The sequence below is a fragment of the Thermobia domestica genome, chromosome 9 (assembly GCF_964235325.1).
Source record: "Thermobia domestica chromosome 9, izTheDome1.hap1.1, whole genome shotgun sequence".
Taxonomy (NCBI): Eukaryota; Metazoa; Arthropoda; class Insecta; order Zygentoma; family Lepismatidae; genus Thermobia; species Thermobia domestica.
Window position 1 is genome coordinate 61,336,710 of NC_137462.1, and position 22,785 is coordinate 61,359,494.

At 34.6% G+C, this 22,785-nt stretch overlaps 1 protein-coding gene across 1 annotated transcript in view; it reads right to left on the reverse strand.

Annotated features, from left to right (window-relative positions):
- Window positions 1-5,659: 5,659 nt before the first annotated feature.
- The window catches only part of LOC145694685 (uncharacterized), a 35,809-nt gene continuing 18,683 nt past the window's right edge, over window positions 5,660-22,785 (reverse strand). The window contains exon 2 of the mRNA XM_081771191.1: window positions 5,660-8,892. Coding sequence (XP_081627317.1) covers window positions 7,642-8,892 — 1,251 coding nt within the window. The 3' untranslated portion in view covers window positions 5,660-7,641. The remainder of the gene's footprint in view (window positions 8,893-22,785) is intronic.

The window sequence follows — 22,785 nt, forward strand, 5'->3', positions numbered from 1 at the left end:
CAGCGAACGTGTTAAGTGAATAATATCTTGGGTTATGTGGATCATAAGATAAACTAATTGGATCGGCATGCAATAGTTCTATCGGCCTTCTCAGTATGGCTCTGGATGCCATTTCATAAATAATACAAGCCTATTCCGTTCTATCAGCCCTATATCAGTATTGAGAATTATGTTTCATAAATTTTTTGTAGCATTGTTGCATGTACAAGCAGCACGACGATACGTCTTGTAGCATCAGTGGAAATCCTATTGATTTCAAACAAAGTAACTTCTCAATAAATGTTTTTCCTTTGTGTTTGGTATGAATTGGTAGTACATTTGAGCAGCGGCGGTGGTAATGGGTTTGTGGACCCTACAGTACGAGAGGGTTGAGTTTTAGGGATCCTCAAGTTATGACACTCGATTCACACAGGGCGTGTTGTTGTTGTTGTTGTTGTTGTTGAAAAGGGCAGAACGCAGGTTTCGTATTTACTATACCTAACGATCTGATTTCAAGTTTCAGTGAGTACATTGAATTCCTGTATATTTTGCGCAAAGGAATGATACTACAGTTAACTACAGCATTCAATGAATTGCCCATATCTTCCGGTATAAGGTAACCAAATGTTCCCATTAATCGAGATTGTTCCGTTTTGAGAATACAAAATATTGTACTGATATATTTTTATTTAAAAAATAATGCCACAACATTGTCTCTATTTTTATTACAACATGTGTAACCATGTTTTGCTGACTTCTTTCAAGCTTAGGAACTATAGTTGCAATGGCATTCATAACCATTTTTTCTAGTAAACTGGTTTATTGAATGCAATAGAAGATTCAAGCAAGTATACTTGAAGTCGTCTCCGCTTTAGGCTCTGGGTTCATGGTTTCTTCAGAAGATATAAAACTTTGAGCGGACATTTACAGATACTATACAGTCAAATAAAGATTCAATATAGCAAAGATGCCTAGATAGTATCAAATTTTTTGATCTCGGCGTAGGTATAAGGAACATTATAAGTCTCACTCCAACTGTATTATTATGTGTGTGGGACTTCACTTCTAACTACTGACCAGATCTCAATCAAGTTTGGTGGGCATGTAGCTCGTCCCCTAAGGAGCCAAGATCGCTTTATTTGGTAGCCGAGCTTGACCAGGCAAAGGCTCGGCTGGCAATGTTCGCTGCTTTACACAGTTATGCACACCGGCAACTTCTGAGTTCAGTTCACTGACTGTACTCTGCTTGTTCAAACCTTATTTGTTGCTTGTAATTCATATCTGCTTCATACATAAAGTAAATTTAAATCTTGATCTTATACAAAAGAATCTGAGCGAATGTACTCTACTCTATGGATAGAACATGAGATTGTGTAAATATAGTTTAATGAAGTGAAATTTTTCAGTTTAAATTCCCATGATTGTCCTTTAGTCTAAGGAAGGCGGATGTTTAAGACAAATGAATGATGGTTGAAAAATTGATGGAATGAGAATGAGCGAGAAAACGGGGATACACCGAGAAAACCCATGGGTACGATGTTGTCAACCACAAACTTGGCCGGTGATCGAAACAGGGATCCCACGCACTAGAAGTAAGAGCTCTATCACTGAACAACCGTGCCCTCCAATTTAAAGTGTGCTTTCAACAGCAAATTTGGCACTTGGCAGGATTTTGTTTATTATTATAAGTTGTTGCTTTTTCTGTATGTATGTGATGAAACGAGTTTTGAGTTTTTATCTGAAAAGTTTGTTTAACAATATTATTTTAGTATTTTGTTGGTATGCAGGTCCAAATTTACTGGAAATGTTTCGTTTATTTATATTATGAATGATATTTCATAATCTATGTTCACAGCTTTTGATGCAGAAGTCCAGTAGGTGTATGAAAGGAAACTGATGGTGTTAGTCTTAGCATCTACTCAAAATAAGAAAACATCTTTACTAATTACAGTGGAGCGTCGATTATTCGAAGTAATTGGGGGACATGGGTGTTCGGAAAACTGGTTTGTTCGGATAATCGAACTGTACATGTTTACTTGCCATGCGCGGAGCGGCACGCCTCAACTCTAAGCTGGCGCAGCTGTTGCTGTGAACAGCTTTGATACTGCCGCTACTTCTACAGCCAGTGCCAAACCGACAGAAGTGTGCTGATTGTTGAAACACAGCGACTGGCGGCTTGGCCGGTCAGCAGCGCCTTATGAAGGCCCCATTAGAAGCAATGTTCCGCCAACGGTGGCTCAGTGCGGCAACTACTGTGGGAAACTTGGTTTGGGAGTGAGGCGGATGATGGACGGTAGGGTGGGAGAGTAACAGGTGCGAGCGAGTACACAGTTCGGTTAAGCGGTCGTTCGGTTGACCGACGTTCGGATAATCGACGCTCTACTGTAATACGCTAATGACAGTATTTTGGCACAAACTTTTATATCACTACAAAACAATAATTTTGTTATAATGAAAAAAATAAGGAAATTAAATTTCTAGTTTAATATCCCACGATTATGTCCCTTGAGGAAAACTAGAAGAATAGTTAATGGAAGTGGATGATTGTTATATAATTAGTCCAATGAACATGTGGGAAGAAACGGGGCAACTATGACCAAACTCACGGAAATGACGTTATCCACAACAAACTCACTTGGTCTGTGATCGAACAAGGGACTTCTTAACCCATTAGTGCACAAAGTTTATCAGCTATGTTATTTCAGATTATTTGGTTGTTTTTCATGCAGGGGACTGCTATGAACAGATTTTGATCAATATATATTTTTTGTTACGTCATAATAGGGTAGTTACGTAACGTCCGATAAATCGGACGCTGTGCACGATAGTCATTTAAATCGTTAGGACTCTCTTATAATGATTTTGGATTTTCTTAGAATGTCCTTACAACGAAAGACGGTAATATACATAATTTTGCATAACGAAGAACGCATTTATATATATATATATATATATATATATATATATATATATATATATATATATATATATATATATATATATATATATATATATATATATATATATATATATATAATTATTTATTATAAGCACATTTTCGTTCAGGTTTGCTTACTATTGGCCAATGATCATAGCGATCATTGCGCTCATCTTGAAGGGCCTTGTTTATTGACTTTCCTTGTCGAAACTCAGTTCCGTACTTCGTCAATAATGAAAGTGCCTTCTAAAACTGAGAAGTGAAACAATATATTTCTTGGATTGAAGCTTCTTTGCCAATAACCAAGAATTCACAACTGAAACAAGTAGGAAATATGCAAATATTGCCCAGTACCATTTTCGCTTCCTTGTTCTTGTTTAGTACGATACCAAACTGATCTTGTAAATCTACTCCTTCAATTCCTTTATTGTATATTGGTAGGCTGCTCCACACTTATCCTTAACATCTTTTCGTGAGATCACCAAATTGTTGAACCCAACGAAATTTTTTGCTCGTTGCCACTGTAACTACATTGCTGTCGTTCAACCTAACAAGGTTGGCCTTTTCGTTGCTAGGATAGTCATATGCAACTCCTGGTTCTTTCTTCATTTCTTTGATGTTCCTTAGTGGGCGGTTGCGAATTCGTCCTTGCTGATTTGTATCTTGTGCACGAATACCCATACTTAGATAATTCATGATATCTATGGAAGTAAAGTAATTGGCGAAGAATATTTTATACCTAGCATTACTTGGAAGTTAGCAAATACAATACGACACTCCCATTAAGTCCATATTGATAGTCTCTTTTTCTCTTCCTGTATTCAATTGGAAACATCATATAACCTGAACTGGTACAAATGATTCAGTTTTGGAACCCTAAGCGGATGGGCTTTCCTCTTATAAATTGTTTTGCATAAGTATCATACTTTCGTCAATTGAAATTATTTCTTCAAGACCACAACGTTTTTGGAACTAAGACGAAAGCTTGCCTATGGTTTCAGCTTGTATAAAGGATTCACAACAGCGACTCGTTGGGCATCGTTGTTCAAATGATGTTACACTGTATATTACGTTACATAAGCATTTAATAATTAGAAGTAATTGCGTTATTCCTACGTAATAGTAGGTACTCATTTTAAAAATACAACGCATTTAATGTAAGGTGGTTCTGAAATTAACCATAGACTCAATACAAGCAAAATTTAAAACAAACAATGTGTATTACGTAGTCAAAAATTGAGCTTGTAGTGATGCAAAATGTCCCTCATGCACATCGTCCGATAAATCGGACGCCTAAAATTTTTCATCTCACCTATCTCGTGCTAATGGAAATCGTAACTAAATATGTAGTTAGTAACAAATGTTTAAATATATATATATATATATATATATATATATATATATATATATATATATATATATACAGTTTATTTTTTATACAAAATTTAAAGCTTTATGAACACCTTTATATTTATTTATATGTAAAAAGTAAAGCCATTCGTGAAACAGCATACTGCGTCGCCGCCATGTTTTAGTCTTCGACAAATGAAGTACAGACAATCAATGTTATCGAGTCAACCACAGAAAACGTAGGAGGAATAGGTAGTAGAATCACGAACTACAAAGAATTAAAGGGCTGAAAACACAGTTTCTTCGAAAAATGAATAAAAGCACGCGTCCGATTTATCGGACGCTGTGCACTAATGGGTTTTAACCAGAAGTGAGTGCTCTGCCACTGAGCCACCGTGTTTCCCAAGTTCTATTATAATATAAGTTAATTATATGTTCATTATTTAGCATTGCATTATTTTCTTTACAAATACAAAATAAAAGTTTTGTTTGTTATCTTCATTTTATGGTACTATTTTACTGTAAATTAAATAAATTGTTATATATCTGGTAGCCACTTTCTAAGCTGCTTTCTTTCTCCTTATGTTGTGTTGGCAAACAAAAACATCTATAGAAGCTTTCAGAAAACTTACAAGTTATATTTCACTTTGAAGTTAGCATCTTATTCATATCTCCCTAAAGCTAAGAATCCGCTTCACCCATTACAGGTGATCCACTGTATCGAATAAAAATGAAAACCACTATGCATATCTCTTCACACTGAACTTGTATTAACGTATTTGTCTGTGACCAATGTCACCAAATAAACTCTCGTTATTGCAGTTCATTACTTTCAACCAGGACACACCTATTATGTATTTGTCAGTCTTAGCACCAGATTCCCATTTTTATATTTGATATAAATACGTATAAACTACTCGTATATTTACCTTACACTAATTTATTTTACGCTTCCTACCGGTAGTACACGTCTGATTTCCAGAAATGTCACCACTCAAACGTGTGTTGGCGTCTGTCACTCTGACGTGTGTTGACGTTTATTTTTCTTTACGAATTATTTCATGTGTACAGCACAGCAAACCAACAACACTAGCTGTGGTCCAGTTCATAGCCAGTTCCTCTCTGTGGAACGTCATTCTCTGTCCAGAGCTGAAATTTGTTGTTCCATTGGCCAGTTCATTCGTAATGTGTTGTCAAAGCAACATGTAAAGTACTTAATTCTATTTTAGTTTTATACTGTAGCTATGTACTTAGAAAGTTAGCTAATATTTCGAAAAAGAAACCCTCTTAAAACTAGTAGACTCAAGGAATTAAATTCAAATAGAAGAGTTTGTATTACCAAGATGTGTTTGTTTCTTTCTTTTCTATAATAAAACAAATAAAAGAAAAATATATTCAGAAACTGCTTAATTTTATTATTTGAATAGAATTCTGCATAATTTATGACACTTGCATGATAATTTACATAATGTACACTGTTTGTAAATATATATACACAATATTTCACAATGATTTTCGAGAGAGTTGATAACAGAGTAATGCGTTTTATATCATCCTTTCAGTTCAGTAACATCTGGTTTTACTAAAAGGAATTTTTATGTGAATAATTAGATAACATGAAGGTATCATCTTACCAAATAGCTACAAATGTTAACTTACATTACGTTTAAATGATACAGACATCTGGGCCAAAAATTGCTGATTTTGTACATTAATCTGTATTCGTATAGAATTCTGTATTCGTATTCGTGTGTAATGTTACAAACGTTGGGAATGCGTAATGCCCAGGAAAGGCTAAATCTAACTATAATAAAATTAATAAATAAAGTATTTCTTTACATCATCTATAAGCTCAAAATAATAAGAAGAAAAACATCTGGTATGAGTTATACATCTTATTACTCGATGACGTGTCATTTAAAACTGCAAGTTATTACAACAGCGTTATTATAATAATTGCATACAAGGAAAATAGTTCATATGAATTAATGTTTGTATGAATTTAACAACAAAAACGTTTTTAGCATAAGGAAATAAGCTACGCATATGAAATTAAATTCTACATAGGAAATAATCTCATATACTTAAGGCTAGACAACGCTTAATTATTTATGGATACTATTGCGAAACATGTTGTAAGGAGAATTAAATCCTACTAAATACATAGTGAATAATATTATTCAAGCTTTACTATGTTCGGATACTCTAGATACGTTCAAAAACGATCCAGAAAGTGTCAAATCATAAAGATATAGAAAACGAAGTAACATATTTCTGTGTAAAACGTCTGCCACTTATCACACAAATAGTGATTATGGTAACTTCTTCACTATATATTTTATATTAAAACTGTTAACCCTGCAAGCGAGCATTACATACCTAAGAGCTTTGGTATCCTTTTGTAAGTTTCGCTTTCCGACCTGGGCAAACATGTTTTAACTAGAAGAAATTTGAATTAGAATTTGGATATCGGCAATTATACCTCCTATTTACTTTTCCGCTGACAAACTATCGAAAAACTTTGAACAAAAACTTTAAACTGCAAACAATCAGAAGACTGAGTGAAATAAGTAAATAACATCCATCATCACTAATTGCCAGCAAATACACTAAGACACACTATTCTATATAGCATCCTTAAATGAGGAAGGTAGGAAATAGGAATAAAAGTACTTCAGAGCAGATAAATTAGGTACATTGACTACTATAGACATTGAAAAATCGAATGTTCATTAATAGTGACTAAGAACAAGTGAATTAAATAAGAAAGCCAAAACGGTTACAGAACAAATCAACAACAGATATATTATTTATGAACCAAACAAAAAGGGCAGACACACACACACACACAAAATAGTGTAATTATGTACATTCTTGAACTCAGCAGTGCACTGAATACTTATAAACTTCAACTACATCTTATATGGTTTAACATTTGTACTTTGTGTTTTTCCTCACTACATTGATATCTTTTTTGTGCCTTCTTTATGAAACGCACTTTCCTAATAACTTGGCATGAACCATGCATATAATAACACATTAACCGCTCAATGATTAAAGTACACTTTGGTATTGATTTCTTAGTTTCAATAACCAGGCTTAAGGAAAACCATGGTTTATTATTCTTAACACTAACAAAACAATCTACATGACCAGGGACAGTATCAACTAATTCAGATTATTTGAAGTTTTTAAGTCGTAAAGGAATGAAGCGAACATATTTCAAATGTTATTTGAAGTATATCACTAACAAATTTGCACAAGTTGAAAATATGTTTGACCCTAAAATGAATTTCTCCATTTCGTTAATTTAAATCAAGACTCCCTGGAATTATGGTTTATTGCATACTATTTTGAACATTCAAACAGAAAATTTAGCCAAAGAAAGAGAAACTGTTTCCTGATGAAGCGCTGCTACCGCTGCCACTCGATAACGTGTTATTCAAGCTAGATGAAATTCCATTGAGCCAGGAATTGAAAAAATCTTCACCGTTCTGAATAGCATTTTGGAGATTTTCAGATATTTGATTGGCAGTATCCTGTGCTCCACTCACTTGGTTTTCAAATGCTTGCTCCAGCGTGTTACTAAGAGTTCCAACGAACTCCTGATATCTTTGCTGTACCTGTTGTCTCACTGTTTGAAGGGTAGCATTGACTTGTTGAATTCCTTGTTGCAAGCTTTGTTCCACGTATTGTCGTGCACTTGTAACGTAGTTTTGGAACTGTTGTGCTCCATTTTGTAACTGGCGTTGAATTTGTTGCGCATATTGTTTGACTTGTTCAACTATATTTCGTCCAGTTGTTTCAAGTTGGGTTCTCAGCTGCTCCAATCTTCGTTGGGTCTGTCTAGAAATTTCTATTCCTTGATTTTGAATATTTTGAATGATACTCTGAACATTGGTACTAAAGTCACTCACAGAATTCTTCGCCTGTTCTACGTAAGGTTGAATTTGGGTTTCAAGTTGTCCTCGTACCTCCTGAACACTTTGATTAGCATCTTGGATGCCTTGTTGAATCAACTGTTGAATCCCACTTGCAATAGACTGGAATCGATTGGCTATTTCTTGAATTTGTGAATCGTTCACTATTGTGATATTAGAGCGTGATAAAATATCACGTATTGCTGATAGTGACTGATTTCTAATATCACCTAATGTTGTAATTTGACTGTCAATTCTTTGTTGTAGATCTTGACGTAATTGTTCTACTTGCTGACGCCTTTCTTCAATGGATTGACGTATAGAGTCTAGAACGGCCTGAACCTGTTGAGTAGCATTTTGTATTGCTATTTCATATTGACCTCTGATTGCTTGACCTCGTTCTTGGCTTGTTCTTCTAAGTTCTTCTAAACTGTTTCGGATGTTGGTTACAGCTTCTCCAGCATTAAATTGAGTCAACGTAGACACAATCCTCTCCACTAGGCTTTGCACTCTATCAGCTAGTCGACCAAACCGATCTTGTACCCTTCTACTTTCTCTGTCCCATGAGGTATCTAAACGTTCAACAGCTGTTGTCAATTGTCGGGAGATGCTGTCCGAATACTGCTGAAGTTGATTCTGGAAATCCTGGAAGCTTTGGTTTGGGTCTCCTTCGTTCACAGAGGAAATGGATCTGCCTTCCAGACTCTGAAAGTACAGAAAGAAATGTCGTATTAACATCTAATAATTTGATAGATTAGACGAAATTTGTTTCATAGTGACTCAACCAAGGGTGTTACAAAATAGAGGATCTGCCCATATGTAGCTTCACCCTATTAACTCAATAAAGCCTGAAAATAACCGAACATTGGCACGCCTGATTGGCTATTCTCGTTTCCGCCACGACTTTTGGCTCGAAGCATTGCGATCTTATTAGTTGGAGCTTGTGGAGTCGAGGTGGCGAAACTGTGAAGCATAGCTTTATGATTTTGTTGTGTACGTAGATCCTCTATTTTATAACATCCTTGGACAGGACATTAAAACTTTTTTGAAATCATGTGAAACAATTATCGGTCAATCCATTTGAAGTGGTCCAAAGATTGGGAAAATGGTTGCTCAACCATCTCCGAAAATTATAGAAATTGAAGTGTGATGAACATTGTGCATGAGAAGGTCAATATCATCGTTCACGTTATCGTATGTACAAGTGTTCCTGAATGGCGGCCATCTTTGTTTTCGGAGGAGTGTCATCTTTGTTACATTTGAAAACGTTTACGAAAACTACAGTTGCTCAGGACGTATGTATCAGACAAACTCCAAACAAAAACGAACGTTTAGAGGAGAGACTAAGGTACACGGGGAATATATACTTTTGCTTCTAAATAAATATACAGGGTTGTAAACGAATACATGAAATCACTAGAAAAAGTACAGAAAGTTACACTTTTAAAGGGGATGTATTTTGGAGTGGCATAAAGTGGAGAGTTCATAAGTTTTGTGCTTAATACTATTGCATGTAAAGCGTCTGTAGAAATATCCACAGCTATTATACTGCTGGCGTCATAGATTTATGGGGGGTCCAAAAGTTAAAATTTGTGATTTTGATACCATTTATGGTTCGTAATATCTCAGGAGGGCAAAGTGCTAAAAATTGCTGCTTAGGCCACAAAGTAATTCTGTATGTGAATAAGCTACTGCAAAAAAATCATGACTGATATTACATGGAGAAAAAAGTGAGGACGTGGTAAAAACACGAAGACAGCACGCACGTGACAATGGTCGTAGCCCGGAAATATTTAAATATTTTTATATATTTCATGCTAGATCTCAAAAACTACGCATGGTTCAGCAATTAGGTTCGCTTTTATTTGTGTTCGGTTGTGAAAATGCTTGCGAGTGGCATTTGTTCCATCCTTCTAGCTCCATGATCATTGAAACGTGTATATGGTAAGGTGCTTAGCTCCCCTTTGCACCCACGACACCCATCGTCGAACTGGACCGCGGTATTAAGACACTTAATGTATCAGCAAAGTAACATTGAAATCCAATCTCAGTTACTGAAGTTAACATGTTCACAAGTTTGCGTTACACCTATCTAACCTATCCTGCTGAAAATGGAGTATTTGTGTAAAATATTTAAAACGATTGTTGTTTCCCTTCTCCTGTACAGCAATAGCGTTTAGTAGCTGTAATTACAACAAATTCTGGCAATTACACGATTTAAACAGTGTTGCAAACTCCAGCAATGTTTATCATATCTCGGGAATGATTTGAGATACCGGAGCGCTGTAAATGACAAAATTTTCACATCCAATTCAAACCACGCAAGTAACTAGATATGATACTTATCTCAGCACTTTTTTGAAAAAATGTTTCAAAAAATAAAATTTTCAAGCCCTGGTAACCGTTCCTATTCATTCGAAACAAGTCATACCATAACCACGGTATACAACGCTAAAGTACTTTCGATGTGTATTATCCTGTGCATCTCCCTAATGCTGTATTTGCGTTAAAGGTTTCCGAACTTTGGAAGTTTGTGATACTAAAACATTCTTAGTTTGCAACACTGAACAATAAACGTGGTATTTTAAGTCTGCGTTCGGTACGTTGATTTGAAACATGTAATAATCTGACGTAGCGCCATTAAAAAAAATAACTTTATATCGGGTTGGCAATACGGTTGAGTCTTCTCTTTAACACATACAAAGATGTCCCCCTTCTTATAGTTGCTTTGTGCAAAGTTTCGCTTTCCTCTCTCTTTTGATTTGTCCGTTATAGCGGATGGTCAAGATAAATTGTCTACTCTGTAGACGTGACAATCATGGAGGTAGAAAAATGGAACAGAAGCCACTTGCAAGCTTTTGCACAACTGAACACAAACAAAAACGGGTCTAACTGCTGGATCATGCGTAGTTTTAGAGGTCTAGCATGAAACATATCAAAACGTTTAAATTTTTTCGAACCTTTAAATTATATCGTGACGCGCGTGCTTTCTTCGTGTTTCTACCATGTCCTCACTTTTTTCTTCAGGTAATATGTTTGGATTTTTTTTTTTTTTTTTTTTTTTTTTTTGCAATAGCTTATTCACATACAGAATTACTTTGTGGCCTAAGCAGCAATTTTTAGCGCTTTGCTCTTCTGAGATATTACGCCCCACAAATGTCATCAAAATCACAAACTTTAACTTTCGAACCCTCATAAATCTACGATGCCAGTAGTATCATAACTATGCATATTTATGCAGACTCTTTACATGTGTGCGCTCAGCACAAAACTTATGATACTCCCACTTCAGACACCCATTCCAAATTACAGTCCCTTTACAAGTGTAATTTTCTGTACTTTTCTAGTGATTTCATGTATTAGTTTGCAACCCTGTATATTTATTTAGAAGCAAGAGTTTATGTTCTCCGTTTAGTTCTGTTTCTCTTCTAAACATTCATTTTTGTTTGGAATTCGTCTGATACGTACGTCCTAAGCAACTGTAGTTTCCGTAAATGCTTGCAAATGAAAAAAAAAAAATGGCACTCAACCGATAACAAAGTTGGCCGCCATTTAGGAACACTTGTACACTCATATCCAAAATGATTGTCGCATGTCTATAAATATGTTTTTGTAGGAATATAATTTAATAACGAATTCGCCCGGTATTTCTAATAATGTTAGTATGTGTATAATCGGCAAAGACACGTATGTGGCAAATTTCATATCCAAAGGGTAGTAAATAAGAATAAAATGAAAATAAAACTTTCTTGTCCATTTATCAACATTTTGTTTAACTCATTCTAATTTTCGTATTTATAATTCTTTTCCTATGAAATTTTCCAGAAATATACATTTCCCGATTATACACATAATATCAGTATTAAAAGTACCCTGCAAAATCATTATCAAATTATATTCTTACAAGAAGACAGTTATAGATATGCGACAATCACTTTGGACATGAGTGTACATATAACGTGAATGATGTTATTGACCTTCTCATACACAAGGTTCGTTACATTCAAAGATTCATAATTTTCAGAGATGGTCGAGCAACCACCTCTGGACCACTTCGTACGGATTGACCCTTATGCTTAATAAAATTCTGTATTACTTTATGTTCCATGAATTGCTGTTTCCAGGAAAAAAATATTGTCCCTTTACCTTAAATTTCATAACTATGTTATTTGTCTAAATATTCAAATGTTTTCTCTGAGAACGAAGTCCGGATATTGTTTTTGTAAAGAGAACAAGAAAACTGACATAATGTATGTAAGCTGCAAAACGCTAAGAATAAATATTCTTTTTTAAGTCTTCCAGAGGAAAATTGCGTCCTAGAATGCAGTTGAACGGATGTTTGACATATATGTTTCTGAGACGTGAGAAACAGACTTGAAAGTGTATGCAATAATGAAAATATTAAAAATGTATAATCTTCTTCAAAGTTTGAACCGTAAGTAACTGTACTATATTTACATAAGAATAACACTGTAACTGGGTATTGATATTGTTGCGTAGAATAGATATATAAATAAATGTTATAACATTTTAACGCGTTTAGTGTAGAACTTAACAATAAAATAAAATGATACTAATATTTTCTATTAGTGTAATTCACTATGAAGACAAGTCAATATTAGGATATGTAATTCAGAAATGATGAAAAATTTGTATGTATACAGAAAACGTCGCCTTACATATATTGACCGTAAGTATGGAGTTTCCAGGCAAGAAACAAGAAATAAAACATGCTGATATACAGAATAGTCAAATGTCAAGCAATCCATGATATATTTCTTCTTCAGTTGCAGGTTGCAAGTAGTGATAATTGAGGCAGTGAACTAGTATTACTGTAACACAGTAGCATGGTTTATGCACTGGAGGCAATAAATTTAATTCTGAAATTGTACAAAGAGAGAGAGTCTTGAGGCCACCATGGTAAGCATTCAAATCTCCTTTATCGTCGACTGACAATTGACATGTAATCCATGAGTTTCCCCTTCATGTTCAAAGAACGGCGTATGGTGTTCAATGTCTCGAAATAGAATTTTGATTTTCTTGTTCTTAACAACGATCAACATCAAACGTTATCTTCGGTTGGTAATGAGGAAAAGAAAATTACTGTTTCAATAGAACAGTGTAATTTACCATATCGTTCATATGATCACAGAATATTTGGAACCGTTGATACCTGGGCGCACAATTTTCAAGCCACTATGTTCATCCCGGTCGTCTTATCTCGCTCTAACAGATATTTCCTCATATGGATATTGGGGGGTTAGTGCTTTCTTCTGGTGCGTGAGGTTCTTGGTTCGATCTGCAGCCAAGTAAGTTTGTGGTGGACAAAATCGTGTACGTGGATTTCTTCGGGGTACTCCCATTTCCTCCCACTTTCTCATTCCACCATCATCATTCCATCACCATAATTATCCCATAATTTTTTACTTGCCTTAATTATCCGTCTCCCTTCGTCCAAAGGGTATACTCTCATTAACCCAATAGCATATCCAGTGATTTCCTATTCGGAATCCAAACTGATCTTCGATCAACATCTCTTCCATCTTTCTTACTAGCCACCTATTCAGTATTCGTGCGATAATCCTTCCAGTGAGACAAATAAGTCTAATGCTTCTGTGATCACTACATTCTTAGTCTCCAGGCAATGCAACCATTGTAACACCCAGAAAATCCTTTGGGTATTCTTCACTCAGGTAGGTCTTTACATGATAAGTGAAGACAATATTTTCATTGTAGTCTTTCTTAATCCCTTGAGCAAACTCATTAGTATGTTGTTCTTTCTAGTGGACATATCTTTACATATCTTTGATGGCTTCTTTTACTTCACTTTTCAGTATACTGGAACCGTTTTCTTCATCATTCCTCTTTTCGTTAGCTTCGATCGCAATATCTCTTGGGCGGTTCTTCTGGTCATACACAATTTTATCTATGACTATCTTGTCTATTCCGTTAATAATCTTTTCCTTTCTCCAACATGAATACTCAATCAGTAAAGGCGTTCGTTAGCGGAGTTTCAAGGACTAATTATGCTCAAGTGTGTGGATAATCTGAACGAAACAATGCTATATTAATAATATATTTAAAATAGTGAAATGAGAATAGGATCAAGACAAAATCAAATCATTAAAGCTAACCTATACATACGTATTTATAGGAATAAGAATAGAAAGTGTTATAAAGTGTATATTCACATTTTCATTTTTAGATAATCATTATTCCTAATACATAGATGTATAAAACATGAATTTGCATTTCAAAATTCAAAATAAACCCAACGTAATGAAACTTGAGATTGGATGTAAATGTATAAGAATAGACCGAAATATGCGACAAATTTACAGACTTATTTATACGGAAGACTATTCGGTTCATTTCAGAAATTCGATAACAAAAGCGTCCGTTTGATGTTATCAGTAAAAGAGTCGTTGGAGATACTAAGTTGAATTCTTTGACCTGAAAATTATAAGCATTCACCATCTCAACGCAACATGACTCAGAGATTAATTCTAGCGCACTCCACCGTCAACCATTACCATCATGGTTTTACAACTTCGTTCAGGTCACAAATTGATGAACAGAAGAGATTGGCACAAACTATGGGAAATATATTTGCTGGACTCTAAATGAATTACGGCTGTCACACTAAATGAAGTTGACAATTATCTCATGCATAATGATATCATTCGGGCAATTTCATATCGTGACACTTCCTGCGAGGGTTCCACCGAGCATTACCATCAGTGCAGAGAATGTTTTCCGTAAAATGTGATTGTCACTGAATATAATTACAAGAAGATATTGGATATATATGTAAAGGTAATATATACAAAGCCCTGACGTCAGTCCATTTGATTTCTGTGCATTTGAACTGTTAAAACGATGTCTGCAACATCACATTCACTGTCTATGGTAAATCTATTGACAAGAATGGACTAGGATTCCTCTGTCTTTTATAGTGCAATCTGCGATTTCAGACAACAGCCTATAATGCTGGCGGTCCAGTAGAACACAATCAGTAGTTCTGGTGGAACGGCTTTCCACTAGGTAATTACTCTTCGAAAATCCGTCGCATATAAACCAGAACACTTTACACATATCACTCTTTATATTTCTTTGCAGATTTTAATGTTTAAAATTTTCAATTATCATTATTATTATTGTTAATGAAGTGCACTTATATAAAATGACAACGATAAAGGATATTGAAAAGCATCTACTGTCTGGACAAATTCTGACCTTTTCAAAATATAGCGAGTTAGCTAAGTGTTACATGCAAAATAAGGATTATCTGAAATACGTATATAGTAAGCATTGTGCAGTCAGATACCTACTTTTTCATGACTTTAGTAGCATTAAAAAAAAAGCTCAAATAGGAGGTTTACAGCATCTTACTCTTGAGATAAACCAATGAATATAATGCTTAAGCTTGGAAGGAAGCTCATGCGTTTTCAATTATTTTCTTTATTTCTTTTTTCAGTTTTTCATTCTTTCTTCCTACGGACCTTTTGACTTCTAGAAAAGGAAGAACGTTTCTTTACAGGACTAAGGTTAAGGAAGATGAAAGCATATGTATGTATAGCTTTTGTTGTTGCATGAATGTAAGACATGAACTCTCGGAAATAGAAATGAAGAATAGAAACCTTCGAAATGCAGTGCTACAGAAGAAATTGGGATTAGATCGATGAATAAGGCTTAAATGAAAATGTTAGACATGATAGGTGAAAAAAGAAGCATACAATATAGGCTACTTCGAAAAGAGTAAATACGATGCTTGGACATACAAGAGGCATGGAAGAACGACACTATTGGCTACAGAATGAATGGCAGAAGGGGAAATCCCCAAAGAAAGGTCGCGATTCAAAGATACGAATCAAATAATAAAAGTTGCACAACAGAAAAGATTCAAGGAAATGAAAAGTATGGCTCAGGATAAGGAAAAATGGAAAACTGCATCAAAGCAATAGTGAGATTGCTGACCGAAGAATAAAAATATCAAGATATGAAACTTATCATGAAAGATGCTCAAAGTCAGAGCTGGATTTGCTCTTGAACTCGGAGACACGTCCGTCTAAAGAAGTATGGCATATTGGGAAGAAATTAAGAATGTATTAATGTCATATCATGTTTAATTTATATTAGGTAAGTTTTGGGAAAGATTTGCTTAAACTCTTTCCTTTTTAAGATAGGACGACTTTATACCTTTCTCCCTCTATTGATTTCAATTTCTAGCGATATACCCCATTGCACATACATTTGATAATACGCATGTTATTTTAAAAATATGATTGGTAGCTAGTTTCTTAAAGATGGACTTACGATTTTACGTTCTTGCCTATAATTTTAACCTCAAACAATAAATATAAAAGCAAGTGTTAAAACATACCATATGTTTTACACAAATCAGATCAAAGAATGTACGAATTTATTGCAAGACAATTTGTTTAGAAAATCACTCCTTAGCTTTTCAGAAATTTCAAAAACAACCCAATAAATGAATTCAATCTATCGCTCTGGTTGATGTCCACCGCGAACTTTTAGGCTTCATTCGGAAACGTCGAAAACCACAACGCTTTGCTTCATAATGATACCAGATAATTTCTAGGAAAGACCGAAACACAGTGAAACATGTCGTCTTAATTTTTCCAAGGTTTGATGAATTTATCACTCTGCTTTGAGATTAATTTCAATTCTAAATACTAAAAGGTGATCATGAGTTATGAAACAAGACATGCAATGATTCATGGAGCAAGGAAAATTTTACGAAATTGAGAGTGGTAAATTCAGCTCACTTTTGACGAACTTTAACGAACGTACCATTGTAATGATTGCAAAGCGTGAAAGAAAAATAAAATGAAATCTTTCAGTTTAACGTCCCACGTTTATGATCGTTAGGTTAAAGAAGGCGGGTAAGTAAGTCAAGTGAATGGTGATGGAAGAACATGTATAATGAGAATGTGGAAGGAAACGGCAGTACCCCGAGAAAAAAACACGGGCACAATATTGTTCACCAAAAACTTGCTAGGCTGGAGATCAAACCAGAAACCCCACACACGAGAGGTAAGCATTCTACCACAGAGTTATCGTGTCTCTACAACGAAGCCTGAAAGAAATTATACTACCTGTTATATCAACAATACATGATTTTACAATAATTACCGTGGAAAATTATTATATTATCATATTTAAAGGAAATTTCTAAGTTGAGAGTAAAACCAGTAATTATACTCTGTTTTCCCTGACTAATTTCAACTTCAAAGAATATTAACATTATTTTTTTTTTAAATCAAAAATATACCGTAAAATGTTTCGTTATTCTAACTTACGTATATGTACACACTTGCAGCATCTGGTTGATTTTACCCTCTTTTACCCGACTATTCTAAATGAATCCAACCCACACAGTGCCCTTGTTTCCGAAAATTAGAGAGATGAACATGATAAGTTACAAGTATTAGTGCACGGCAGCTGTATAGTTAGTTTTTGAATGATGACTGCGTAAGAATATGCACTCAGTTACTGGTTTCAGATCTGGAAAATATTTTTCCTTTTTTTGTGCGAAAGTGAAATTAAAAACTTGGAAACCACTGGTATAAACTATAAGATAAGTTTATAACTTGTACGTAATGTTGACAGAAAATAATAACCTAACTAAGTTGCTAACAATTTTATTTTCTTGTTAGATACTATTATTAGATATTACCTAGATAGAATCTCTTTAACCATGTGATTACTTACTAATAATAGAAAACTTGTATAGGAAGTATGAAGCAGTATACAATAGACAGTCATTAGGTATATTGGTCTCTTTAGTATTGCATGATAGTTTTAATGACTGTGAAACACGTTATTGAGGGAAGGAGAAATTACCATTGTTATTCAGGTAGATGTAACGTAATACAAAGGGTAATAGCATTAATAATACTTATTTTGTCTTCTTAGGTATTGTTTACGTTCTAGTGAAATGTTTCATGCAGAATGGAATCAAGAAAAATACTCCTTTTCAAGTATGTTGTTTAATGAGATTACCAGGGAATTCAATATGTTATCTATCATCCCACATAGATATTCTAAGCTTTGGAAGACCTTTCTCCAGATGAACTTCCAACTATCAAATTTACTCAGTTTTTGTTTTTAATAAATATAATTTCCTATGAAGGTAATAGATGCCAAATACGTACGTGGATTCTAGAATTACGTTATTATAAGTGAATTAATGTTTATGGTATATATAAAATGTTTACATTTTAAACTATGTACTATTGAATAATTGCATATTTTTTATATTAACACCAAATTCAGCACCAACACTATATAAGATCAAAATATATAGTTGAACGTTGGATTCAAAGCACATAATTTCAACTGGAAAGACATCCCGGGTCTGCATTAGAAAAAATAACTTAAGCAAATTCTATCTTGATAACGAAACGTGTCCCTGTTAGGTGGTTAGTCATATCAAATTGCAAATTGCATATTTCAAATGGCAGTGGCGGCGCTAGACTCGTAATAGTATGGGGAAAGAGGGAAGGAGATTCAATAACACTTGTTTTGCTTTTATTATTATTATTATTATTATTATTATTATTATTATTATTATTATTATTATTATTATTATTACAGTGGAGTCCCTGTAATCCGTACACGTTCAATGAAATGAAATGAAATCTTTGAGTTTTACGTCCCACGGTTGTGCCGGTTAGGCTAAAGGAGACGGTGATGATGAGTAATGAATGAAATGGTGGAATGAAGAAAGTGGAAGGAAACGGGAGAACCCCGAGAAAACCCACGCACACGGTGTTTGTCCACCAGAAATTTCACTTGGCGGGGGCTCCCGTACACGTTTAATCCAAACATCTGGTTAATCCGAACAGGTTCGGGAGAAAAATTTTACTTTGTTTCTCGTGGCAAAAATACGCAGTTTTATGAAATTAATAACTAAAAAGATGAAAATGGATGCATGTTTTCGTAGAAAACAAAGTAAACTTTCGTTAAATATAGTTTTTTCTTTAATACCTGTATTTAGGCCTTAAGCTACATTACGACAATTACCCAAAGTTTGAAATAGAATACAGTGTACGTACTGTACAATATTGAAACTTATAGGTTTAGTATGAGTGAAATACAGTAATGTAGTAGAATAAGTACTCTACTGTAACATAAAACTGAACGTACACTACTCAGTAGTGTGTAGTACTAGTATCTACTATAGTACCATACTATCGTACTAGTATTACTTGTTACAAGACATGAACTCAGTTATTGTCTTTCGTCGCAGTGAGGAGAGTCTATTGGACGACGCGTAGAGCGTTCACCTCTGGTGCTTGGGGTCCCGGGTTCGATTCCAGCCCCCGCCAAGTGAACTTTGTGGTGGACAAACACCGTGTGCGTGGGTTTTCTCGGGGTTCTTCCGTTTCCTCCCACTTTCTTCATTCCACCATTTCATTCATTACTCATCATCACCGTCTCCTTTAGCCTAACCGGCATAACCGTGGGACGTAAAACTCAAAGATTTCATTTCATTTTTGGACGACGCGTAGTTTTCTCCTACATTTTTTTCAGGAGGTCACATAATCCGAACAGGGTTTGGTCCCAATTAGTTCGGATTAGCGGGATGCCAATATATTATTATTATTATTATTATTATTATTATTATTATTATTTAATTCTGAGCTTCTACCAATTCAATTTATTTCTTACTGCACAGTTGTATGCGTGTGAGTAGTAAATGAATATCGGCAAGTTTCTGGGCACACTTTAATATAAGCACAACTCAGGAACATAAACTTAGAACAAATATTGAAAGAAGCATATCACACAAACACAGCAGAGTGAATTGTGAATGTTAGAAACATGTATGCCTATGGCCTACATGCTATAAAAATGCACAGTCATGTCCAAAATGATTGTCGCATATCTATAAATATGTTGTTGTAGGAATAATTGGATAATGATTTTGCACGGTATTTCTTATAATGTATAATCGGCAAAGACACGTATGGTAAATTTCATGTCAAAAAAGCAGTAAATAAGAACAATATAACGAAAAAACCTTTTTTTGTCCATTTAGCAATATTTTGTTTTACTCTGTAATTTTTGTATTTATAATTCAACTCGTGTCACAAATTAACTTCCCATGTGCTTTTAATGTCAAGTGAGTTCCATTGTAACTTTTTAAATATAACGATTCGTGCTTCTTTTTGCTATTCATAAAACCAATTAAGAAATTCTGTTCTTTGAAGATATATAAAAGGTGTTGTGTTTGTCATTTAACTTTATAACACACATGTGGCTGCAATTTGTCAATAGTTATCAAAAGACGGAAGTACAAAGAGATTGTAAAATATTCAACTTAAAACATGGAAACATGGAAATAATCAGTGGTTAGCCACACTCAGAAGAGTTTAGTTAAATAGGGATCAAAACCAGCATTAAAGAATGCGTTTATTAACAAAGGCAGCTTTTATATCTGTAAACATGTCAACGAACAACAAAGATTTCAATGTCATATAAATTTCAGTGGCAAATTCCACAGCAGCAGTTCGTGATCATGAGTTCACTACTTGCACATTGAAAAATTGGGGGGAAGAAGGGGTGAGAAAAGTTTTGGGACGGCGGTCGCCCCTACTCGTCCCTCTGTAGCGCCGCCACTTTCAAATGGGCAGAAATATTATAAATATGATATGCTTTAGATTGGTACCTAAAAGTATGTAAATATACTATTTTAAATGTATGAAACCATTATGTAAACTGTGCACGGTACATTTGTAGAAGAAAAACTTGACCAAAAAATAATCCGGTAATTACAAGAATTTTGATCTTGTTTTAAAACACGTTTTAACCTTTGACACACTTTGAAATATATAACAATCTGTAATCTTAAGCAAATAGTTAAAATATGTATATGATATGAAATACATCCGTCGAAAAAATAAGCAATAATTTAATAATATTTAATTTCATCCAATCTATACTTTCATACAGATTGGTAGACTGCCTCATTTTTCGACCTTGTGATGTAAATAACGAATAAGATGACGGTAGGAGTTTTATGATTATACATATATATATTTGTATACCTTTCGAGTCCTTGTCTGGAGACATAAATTGCACTATGTGGCAACGTCGCAAATAAAGAACCATAGATTAGATCTACCAATCTATCAAATGATTTTATCAATTCTTTCCAGATGGCAGCTAAAGTCGATATTAATTGAAACTAGCATAACTTATTAGTGTAGCAATCGATTCAGATGCTTGTTATATTCGTACAGTAATGCAAATGGTTCAAAATTAATCTGCGACGTTGCCATATTGTGAAATTTTGATGCCCCGTAGCGGCTGAAGGAGGCCCCGGAGAGCATTTCATCATATAACATTTTCGCTTTATTTTGGCCTGTAGAATAGTGCTCTATGGTCCGTGGGCGCCATTTTTAGAACACCCGATATATATATATATATATATATATATATATATATATATATATATATATATATATAAGAAGGACGTGTTGAGGGTGTACTGCTGCAGAAGGACGTCCTGAGGAGGAGATTGGAATTGATGGACGGTGGTATTAAAACATAAAATTTGTACATGAAGACGAAGAAGCTAGCTGAAGACCGTGAGGCATGGAAGCTTCTCGTTGCAGCAAATGACCAACCAATAATGGCAAAACACCTATGATGATGATGAAATTGGACTTAACCTTAATTGCTTAAGCTCCTGCTTTTATCAACACTTGCTGTTGCAAACAGTACCTTTACATCACAAAATACAAGGAATATGTGTATTGCGCAAACAATACCTTATCGTCTTACTCCATATATTGACCTTCAAACGTGTAAATCTAACTACAGTGATCTGGTGTAACATGGTATATTAACCCTTTTCTTCTAGTACATGTTGCAACTCTTCCCGCCAGCTATGAGTAAGAAGGTCAATATACATACATTTTCTTCGTTCCTGTAGTTATATGGTTTAGAAATACTTACTGTATATACATATTTATAAAGCAGAATAGGACAAAATAGCTTCTAGAAATCATGAATCAGAACAGAACTTTCTTATCACTGATACACCATTCAATTAGTCTATTTGAGACGCAGCAATTTGCTAGACGAAGAAACTTAATTTCAAGTTTGAAACAGCAACGTTTCTTTTAAATGACCTTTCTCCACATTTTTCTTCTTTCTTTGCTAGAAGATAGGAAGTTACACAGTTGACAAACCTTTTCATTACTGAAGCTCTTATGGGAAGTGGAATTAAAGTACCGTACACAGTAGGATTGCGTAAGAGACCTACGAGAAGACACACTGAAGAAAGTGGTGTCTCATCTCGAAAAATGTATACGTGTCTATTGCAAGAGTCTCGTCTCGTATATCGTCACCAAAATTCTGTCTGGTTTCGTTTCATGGGCAACCCTACAGGTAATTTACTAACATAATGTACACTCCTGTCGGAAATAAAATGTTAATCCATAGTACCAAACAAATGCCTGTATTCGTTCAACCATGAAGAAGGTTTATTTTCCGAGAAGTAAATTTGAACTACTTCTAGTACTCTACTTCCGGTCTTACCATAATTTTTTATAACATGCTATA